At 39.1% G+C, this 9,803-nt stretch overlaps 1 protein-coding gene across 6 annotated transcripts in view; it reads left to right on the plus strand.

Annotated features, from left to right (window-relative positions):
• Positions 1-5,901, plus strand: part of Dmgdh (dimethylglycine dehydrogenase) — a 70,370-nt gene extending 64,469 nt beyond the window's left edge. For 5 of the 6 annotated variants that reach the window (XM_021248575.2, XM_087201172.1, XM_004870206.4 and 2 more), the window contains one exon: positions 3,661-5,901. In XM_021248575.2, coding sequence (XP_021104234.1) covers positions 3,661-3,876 — 216 coding nt within the window. In that variant the 3' untranslated portion in view covers positions 3,877-5,901. The remainder of the gene's footprint in view (positions 1-3,660) is intronic. The other variant, XR_002391052.2, reaches the window with a different exon arrangement.
• The last annotated feature ends 3,902 nt before the right edge of the window (positions 5,902-9,803 follow it).

The raw sequence follows: 9,803 nt of genomic DNA on the forward strand, positions 1-9,803 counted from the left end.
ATTGAGGTTTTGTTCATAAAGTTTTTTCCTATGCCAATATCTTCAAGAGTTCTACCTAACATATCTTCCAGCAAATTTAGTGTTTCTGTTTTAGTATTAAATCTTTAATCCACTTTGATCTTAGTTTAGTGCGTGGTGATAGATACGGGTCTAGTTTTAATCTCTGGCAGGTTGAAATCCAGTTTTTCCAACACCATTTATTAAATAGGCTATCTTCCCTCCAATGAGGGTGATTGGCTCCTTTGCCAAAGATGAGGTGGCTGAGTGTGTCCGGAGTTGTTTCTGTGTCTTCTAATCTATTCCACTGATTCTTGGGTCTGTTTCTTTGCCAGTACCATGCTGTTTTTATCACAGTAGCTTTGTAGTAGAGTTGCAGGTTGGGAATTGTGATATCCCCAGCCATGTCTCTGTTGCCCAGAATTGCTTTTGCTATTCTAGGTCTCTTCTGGTTCCAAATGAATTTTTTGAATTGTTTTCTCTAGTTCTTTGAAGTATATTTCAGAATTTCAATCAGCATTGCATTAAATCTATATAGTAGTTTGTGGAAGTATGGCCATTTTCACTATATTGGTTCTTCCTACCCAGGAACAAGGGATGTCTTTCCATTTTCTTATGTCCTCCTCAATCTCCTTTTTCAGGGTGCTGTAGTTTTCAGTGTAGAGATCTTTTGCTTCCTTTGTTAGATTGATTCCTAGATATTTCATTTTTTTGGATGCTATTGTAAAAGTAATTGTTTCCCGAATTTCTCTCTCAGTGAGTCTGCTATTTGCATATAAGAAGGCTATTGTTTTTTGAGTGTTGACTTTATATCCAGCTACTTTACTGAATCTGTCAATTAAGTCTAGAAGTCTTTTGGCAGAGTTTTTTGGGTCTTCTATGTAAAGTATCATATCATCAGCAAATAATGACAGTTTAACTTCTTCCTTTCCTATCTTTATTCCTTTTATTTATTTCTCTTTTCTAATTGCTGTGGCTAATGTTTCCAGAACAATATTGAACAGGAGTGGTAATAGTGGGCATCCTTGTCTTGTTCCTGATTTTAGCGTGAAAGTTTTCAGTTTTTGACCAGTAAGTATGATGTTGGCTGTTGGTTTTTCATAGATAGCCTTAATCAGGTTGAGATAAAGACCTTCTATTCCAATTTTCTGTAGAGTTTTTACATGAATGGGTGTTGGATTTTGTCAAATGCTTTTTCTGCATCTATTGAGATGATCATATGACTTTTGTCCTTGACTCTGTTAATATATAGTGTATTACATTTATTCATTTATGAATGTTGAACCATCCTGCATCCCTGGGATAAATCTGACTTGGTCAGGGTGTATGATCTCCTTGATGACACTCTGTATTCTGTTTGCCAGTACCTTACTGAGGATTTTTTCATCTATGTTCATTAGGGAGATTGGCCTGTAGTTCTCTTTTTTGGTTGGGTCTTTCCCTGGTTTTGGAATCAAAGTAACACTTGCTTTCAGGAATGAATCTGGAAGCCTTCCTTCCCTTTCAATTTCCTTGATGAGTTTAAAGAGTAATGGTGATAATTCTTCTTTAAATGTCTTGTAGAATTCAGCAGTGAAGCCATCAGGACCTGGGCTTTTCTTTGTTGGTAAATATTTTATTGCATTTTCAATTTCACTCATTGTAATTGGGGTGTTTAGAATTTCTATATCTTCTTCATTCAACTTTGGCAATTTGTATGTATCTAGGAATCTGTCCATTTCTTCTGTGTTTTCCATTTTATTAGAGTACAGGTTCTCAAAGTAGATATTGATGATCCTCTGGATTTCTGCTGGGTCTGTTTTGACTTCCCCTTTTTTGTTCTTAATTGTATGGATTTGAGCCTTTTCTTTCCTGAGCAACTTATTGAGTTAGGAAGAGATGTCTCAAAATAAAAACTCAAAAAAAAAAAAAAAAAAAAGGACTGGAGATGTAGCTCAGTATGAAGGTCCTGGTTCAATCCACATTGGGTTGGGGGTGGGGGGGAGCAATGATTAAAACTCCCATTTCTCAGACTCAAATCTCTGCCTTCTATCACCTATGATCAAAAAGAATAAAGAAATTTAAAGTATGTGCTGTACTTTGGCTGTAATAATATGCCAGATGCATGCATTCAAGTTTCTTTAATCAACCAGTTCTTACCATAATAAGTTCAGAAATCATACAGAGAGCCTTTGATTTGGGGATTCAAAGAGATATTTAAAAACTGGAACTACAAAGATAAGGTCTACACTTGCAGTCCACCCTGTGGAGATCTAAAAGGCTGGCGTCTGGAGAGGGATCTGCTGAGGTAGCTGACTGCCTTGGGCTGGCTGCTGCCCATGCAAGAATGTGTGGACCTCCAGCTCTGGGAGTCTACACAGCAAGCCAGTGCAGCCTGAGGAGCAGTGGTGCTGTGTGACCGGGAGAAGCTGCTCCAAACAACTCAAACTGTCTTCCTTTCACTCCGTAATGCAGTGTTTTGAGTTTTGATTTGACAGTTTCTTTGTATTCTGTGCTTCAGCTTCTCTTACATTATTTCCTTTAGATCTGTTCTCATTAACCCTCTTATCTCTTATCTTCTAATTGGCACTTTTTTTTTTTTTTTGGTACCGGAGATCGAACTTGGGATCTTGCACTTGCGAGGCAGGCAACGGAAGCACTGAGCTAAATCCTGGGCCTTATCTTCTAATCAGGCTTGTTATATGGATTCTTCTTCCTTTCATAGGATAAGATCTTTATTTATATCTCCTGGGTTTTGATTTTTTATTTAGCATGGCTCTCTACTTTGTCATCTCCGCTTACCTTAATTAATCCTCTTGAGTGTTGATTTTTTTGCCTCTTTCCTCATTTTCAACTCCATATCTTTCCTCACCTTGGAAGGTTTCATTCTGCATCTCTGCCCACCTCACTTCAAAGAACCAAACAAACCCTGGCTCAGTGTTAGCTGTCATGTTGCTGCCATGGCTTCCTGGCTCTATTTTCTTGTAGCACTCTTAATTTCCCAAGCTTTTGATGGCAGGTATAGCAACACTACTCATCTTTCCAGTGTCCAGCAAAATGTTTTGTGTATGGTAAAGCTAAACTGTTAAAGTTACCATTTGCTGAAGAGCCTTATAATTGGCAAAAATGGTTAAATACTGCATATGTATATGAATAACACACACCATATATGTCCTCTCATGTACAGTATTGATTCACATTGGATACTAGTCCATTCATAGTTTAATTCAGTGCTCATTGGCAGGCTGTTTTCCATATTGCAACAAAGAGAGTTAACCAAGTTTGGAAGATTTTTTTAAAAAGAAATTTCCCCTCTCATTCCCATATTGATTTAATAATAAAATTTTTAAAGCTTAAAATAAAGTCTTCTATTCTTCCCATCAAATCCCTTATAGTGTAAAACTGAGCAAAATAATGTCAGGTATTAAGAAACTAAGTGTTATTATTTTAAAAAGAGAATTTTCACAGTAATGCAAATGTGTCCTTAAAGATTATTTTTCATAAGTTGGAAATTTTCATTAAAAAATTTTAATGGGAGTTTCCTCCTCCATTGCTGGTGTCATCCTCAGCATTCCATAAGACTATCATGCTGTAAACTGACTCTATTTTAGGCCATTTCATCTGGAACTGAGAAGCACACAGCTGTGATTGAGATGCTGATGACTGCTGGATTTTGTTTTCCAGGTGGTTGGCAACACAACATCTGGCAGCTACAGCTACAGCATCCAGAAGAGTCTGGCTTTTGCTTATGTCCCTATAGAGCTAAGTGAAGTGGGACAACAAGTGGAAGTTGAACTATTAGGTAAAAATTACCCAGCAACCGTCATACAAGAACCCTTGGTATTGACAGAACCAACTAGAAACCGGCTTGAGAAAAAAGGCGGAAAGGACAAAACTTGAAAAAGACCTTATCAGTCAGCTGAATTCTAGTTGTTATATGACTATTCTTGAAATTATTATAATTGGTTCCAGGGGGAATAGAGGATCCCAAGAATTCATTTGAAATCATCAAGAATCTAGATTTAGACTCTTAATAAAACTTTTCTCCTAATTGTTTCCTAAGCAAGACAGGGTAATGAATGAGTGATTTACATCATTCTTTCAAATGAAACTTGAAGTAAATATTTTTTCATCTCATTTTGTTGTTTATGAGACCCAATCAGCAAAATGGTAGGTGTTTGCTAATATGCAGTCATTATTATAACCGAATTAAAAAACTTCATATAATTTTAGGAACCTAGCCTATATTTGAAAACTGAAAACAAATTAATGACTTTTCTGTTACATAAAAACAAACATAATGTTACTAATGAATTTGTTTCATTGAGAAATCTTTCCCTAGTGAATAAGTAATAATTTTAACTTTTTATAATATATCTATGATGAAAATAATAAAGCTTAATATCAATTTTCACTAAAATTTTTATTTAGTTCTCTGAAATGCTTCTTATTTTCTTAATGATTTCCCAAAAAGCAGCTGTATAGGACATTATGATTGTCCTTTCAAAGGTTGCTTTAGAAACAAAATTGTAAAAAAACCCAGAGTCTTCCAGAAGAAACAGTACTTGTAAACCTTCAGAAATGAATCTGAAATCTAAATAGATTGTGCCAGGACAAACACAGCCTGAATACTGAGCACCTCTCCTTGGGAAGGAGTTAATGCAAGCTGACATCACACGGTGCCATCTGAATACCTTCTCACAAAGCATTTAGCAATGCAGGTCAAACACGAGCACAAAAGCTGACAGGACTGCCTTAGCGCTGTGTACAACAAAGTAAAAAGAACACTCAGAAGTAATTCTTTGATATATTTCTTTGAATTATTAGAGTTCAGTTAAATGAATAAATAGGAAAGTTTTTTTTGTATAACTTGTTTTAAAATGATGCCAACTTTACATTTTAAATGTTTTATAACAATAATTCTATAGAACACTTCAACCTGCCATTTATTTCCTTTTGGTTTGTCTTCTTACATAAGAGAAGGAGAAAATGCCCTCAGTTGCAAACATTTCCTAGTATCAGAAATTCTACCTATGCTCCCTAGCCCAGTTCTGGTGTTAAGTGCTGATCAAAGTCCCTGGTTGGGAATTGGGAGGTCTCCCTTTTAATCTCTGCCTTTCATTAGCACTGCAACATTAGGAGAGTCCCTTACCATCTCTAGGTTCTACCTCTGTGAAATAGGTTTAGATTCTTCCAGTTTTTTGGATACTGTAACAGCAGGAAGCAATAATGAAAGTACAACATTAGATTCATGTCATGCCATTAAATTACCACTAAAAATCAGTAAGTAAAAAGGGTGGGATACTCAGATGAATGTTAAACTTATAAAGAAATTCTACCTACAATATAAGTCTACTTCCTGACATTCTTAAGGAGTTGTCCTGGCTCCCTCTTTTGTTGTATATTGGGTGCGGTTAGGTTTTGTGGGTCACCCCAGCACCCTCACTCCACCTGGTCCCGTGGTTCTGAGTTTGGCAGCCAATCCATCTCTGGGCAATTACGTGTAATACAACTTTACCATGGAAAGATAAGCCAACTTAACCAGATTTTTTCCATGGGAATGTGAACTGTGACTGTGACTGTTATGGCTTATATATAGTTATCCCTCCAAAGCTTCAAGTGGTCATAGGTGGGGCTTTTTGGACGTAGCTGGAACTAGGATGCGATGCTGGGATTGAATGTGTGATGCTGGGATTAAGGGTTCCCCACCTTAGGTGTGGTTGGAATTCCTCAAAGTGTGGATAGACTGGATAAAATATAAAAGCAGGCTTGGCTGCTGCTGCTGCTGTTTTATTGCTTTGCTGCCTTCTGCCTGCCATGAACTGTTTCTCCTCTGTGATGCCACTCTACCTTGGAGCCAGTGAACTATGGACTGAAACCTCTACAAACTGTGAGCCAAAATAAGCTATTCCCCTTTTAACTTTTGCTGTTGAGTATTTTGTCTCAGCAATAAGAAAAGTAACTAAGACAGATTTTGGTACCAGGTGTGGGATTGTAGCTGTGACTGTACCTGACTGTATGGTTCAGGAGCCTTTGAAAATGGCTTATGGGAAGAATCTATAAAGGTTTAGAGATGCTGGCTGAAGAAGCAGCCTTGGAATGCTTTAAGATGTACTTGATGAGAAATTATGTCCAGAGCTCAGAAGACCAGAATGCTGATAGAAATGCTGCCAGTAAAGACTATGCTCAGCAGGTTTCTGCTAGGAAGAAGAACTATGTTAGCTGCTGGTCTCCAAATCATGTATGTTATGTTTTGGCAGAAAATTTATCTGCATTCTGCTCATGCCCAGAGACTTTGGCTGAGACTGAAACTAAAGGTGACACACTTATTAATCTTTTTTTTTTGACACACTTATTAATCTTGTGGTAGAAATTTCAAGGTAGTCTAATGTTGAGGCAGTGGCATGGCAACTGTTGGGAACTTTTAGCCAGATTTATGTTGAGAATAAAGAGCAAAGAGGCTAGAAGGATGACTCCAAATGTTGTGAGTTTGTCTAGAAAGGAAGCTACAGTAAAGTTGTGGACTGCAAAGATGGAGAAGAGGAGAACTTGGTTGCTGAGAAGGAACAGAACAATAGAAAACAAGACCTGAGTACATCACAAGAACCAGCAGAATGGTGCCCTTTGCAGCCTCAAAACTGCAAAGGTGAAAGACTTTGTTTTGAGAAGAAAGCCCCAGAACACCATATACCAGAATGATGGTAGCCTAGGGAAGTTGTTTCTCAGGATTTGGTTCATAGGCACTAAACTACAACAGCCAAGAGAGAAGGAAGCCTGGGTATTGCTCCAGTTGGCAGCAGACTATGGCATTAACCATGTGGTGCTGATTTTAGGTGCATGGAGAATGCAAGAGTTGTGGGGTCAGGAAGGCTTCCATTTGGATTTCAGAAGAAGGCCTGGGAGGCCAGGCAGTGTGTCCCTAAGGGGGAAGTATGTGAAGTTGTGAATCTGAAGCTGAAGTTGCAGTGCAGATGCCAGAAGGCTGGAGAAGTCAAGAGCATGGATCATCTGAGGAAAGCTGCAAGGAGTGAGAAAAGCTGGCCAAAGAGAGAAGCCATGAGAGCTATAACCACCAGAAGTGGGGCAGAGCCACCCAAGCCCTCTGGAGTTCACAATGTGCCACAGATTACACTAGACACTGGACATAGAACTATGAGATTTAATGTTTGTCCTGCTGAATTTTGGTCTTGCTTTATGTTCATTCCTTTCTGTCCCCTTCTTTGTACTTTTTGGAATGGAAATGTCTATCTTGTGCCAGTTTATGTTGGAGTGTTTAACTTTTTTTTTTCATTTGTACAGGAGCTTACAACTAAGAGTTTGTCTTAAGTCTCAGAAGAGACTTTAGACTCGGACTTTTCCCCATTGCTGAAACTATTAGGACTTTGACTCTTAGAGATGGACTAAATGCCTTTTGCATAAAGGAATATGCATGAGTCTTCGGGGGTCTAGGGGCAGAATTTTATGGCTAGATGTCTCCCCAAAACCTCATGTAGTCATAGGTGGGGCTTTTGGAAGGTGGCTGGATCTAGTGTGTGTGATGTTGGGATTAAGTGTGAGATGCTGGCATTAAGGGTGCCCCACTTGGTGTGGATGGCACTGCTCAAAGGCTGGGTAGCCTGGATAAAATATAAAGGTAGGCTTGGTTGCTGTTGCTGCTGTTGCTGCTTTGTTGCCTTCTGCTTACCCTATCTTGGACTGTTTCTCCTCTGTGATGCCTTTTTGCCATGCTACTTTACCTTGCAGCCAGCTGACTATGGACTGAAACCTGTACAAACTGAGTCAAAATATACTTTTCCTCCTTTAACTTTGGGTGTTGAGTATTTTGTCTCAGCAAAGAGAAGAGTAACTAAGATAGTGACCCTCCATAGAACAAAACTATTACTAAAAACTGAGGCTAAAGCTGAAGCTAAAGAAGAAGAAGCCAAGCCTATGGGTGGTGAGAGCTCCCAAAAAGGAGAGAGGCCCTAGAGAGAGAGAGATAGAAGATATGATTATTAATTGTCCTATGTCAGCTTGATTTGAATAAGAACCACCTGGCAGATTAGTAAATTCTGGGTGTGTTTGTGGGTGATTGATATATAGGCCAGCAAACACAGGGGAGAAGACCCACCCCTGATGTGGGTGGCACCAACCAATAGGATTGTAGCTTGGACAGAATAAGAAAAGAAAGAAGAAAGAAGTGTTCCCTTTCTTCAGAGGAGCTCTGGTTCTTCAGTATTGCCTTTGGATGTTGGTCTCTGGTTCCTTCAGGTTTCCAGGACAGGCTCTTCATCCTTGCAGCACAGACTATTCCTCTGACACAGACTCACCAATGACTGTGCAGGGAGCTTCCAGGCCTTCAATCTTCAATTGCTATTGGATCCTCTGGCTCTCCAGCACACAAACAGCCATTTTGGATTCTTCCACCTCTGATCTGTAATGCAGCATTGGAATTCTTCTGATTCTGACTGATTAAGCCTACTCAATACATCCCTGTGTAATCATATGTATATTTTCTATTGAATTGGTTCTTCTAGAGAACCCTAATGCGAAGGAAAGACCAATCCTTCAAACTCTCAGTTCCTGATGGCATGGCAGCCAGTTCTGTGGTGAGAACTTTGACTCGAAGATCCTAACTGAAACCAGTAGCTTCTGGAAAGTGGACCATTCAAGGAGAGAGGCCTTCAAGGAATGGGCCTAGATTAATATCAACCACAAATAGAAAACCACCATAAATCTTGAAAGTACTCTAGTGAGGTGCAGAAGCCACATTTGCAACTCAGGGAGCATCCTCAAGACTGTGATGATGAATGAATGAAGAAAGCCTGGAGTGAAGAAAGCCTTTTAGAACTGGAAAAGCAGGTCCCACTCAGAACGTTATCCAAGCATTTATGGATGTTGTTTAGTTGCTCATGTTCACGTCCTAATGAATCTGGGTCCTTTTCCTTTTCTACTGATATGGAAAAGTACTAGGAAAAAACCATTTTGAAGTATGCCTGTATGGGACATTAAATAGCAGACAGATTAGATTCTGGAATTTTACTAAGATGATTTTGTGTATATTTCAATTGAACAAAAGAAAAGATTGAGAGTATTAAAAAATTCAACAACTAGGGAAGGGAGAAAGATTTAGATACAGAAATCCATTTTTTAGCCAAAGTCTTCAAAGTCAGAACACCAAAAATCAAGTCAATTATACACTTTGGATGAATAAAACATATAAATTATAATCTCATCTCTACCTCCTTTCCATTAATGAATCTTTCTTTCTTTCTTTCTTTCTTTCTTTTTTTTTGTTGGTACCAGGGATTGAACTCAGGACCTTGTGCTTGCAAGGCAGGCGGTGGAACCACTGAGCTAAATCCCCGGCGCCTCCATTAATGAATCTTTCAAATAGTTCAGTTTACTGAAAGCAGCATTATGAATGACAAAAGGGTGACATGCTACTTAACAGCACTTTCTCTAGGCACAGACTTGGGGTGTTAGGCCATGTGGCATGGGGGGAATGATTCAAAGGCTACTGGACTGAGAGCCACGGCACCTGCTCTTCCCAACTCTGCCACCTACTGAGCAGAGTCCCCATCATATCTACAAATCCTCTCTTGTGTTTAAATTGCTGCCAGTAACTGCACTCCTCAGGGAAGGATTCCTCAAGTCTACATAGCCTACGGAGGACTGACTCTGAGCCAGGTGCTGGGGAAGCAGTAGTGAACAATTCAGAGAGGGTCCCTGCCTTCATGGAGCTTACAAAGAGAGAGGTCAAGGGCAAGTGCTCAATGAATAGAAAAACAGGAAAATTTAGTTAAACAATGGTATCTTTGAATGCCAGAGGGAGGGACCATTTTGAG

Source organism: Heterocephalus glaber, unplaced genomic scaffold (genome assembly GCF_053883595.1).
Source record: "Heterocephalus glaber isolate CG9 unplaced genomic scaffold, H.glaber_assembly_v1.0 deba00001757, whole genome shotgun sequence".
Lineage (NCBI taxonomy): Eukaryota > Metazoa > Chordata > Mammalia > Rodentia > Bathyergidae > Heterocephalus > Heterocephalus glaber.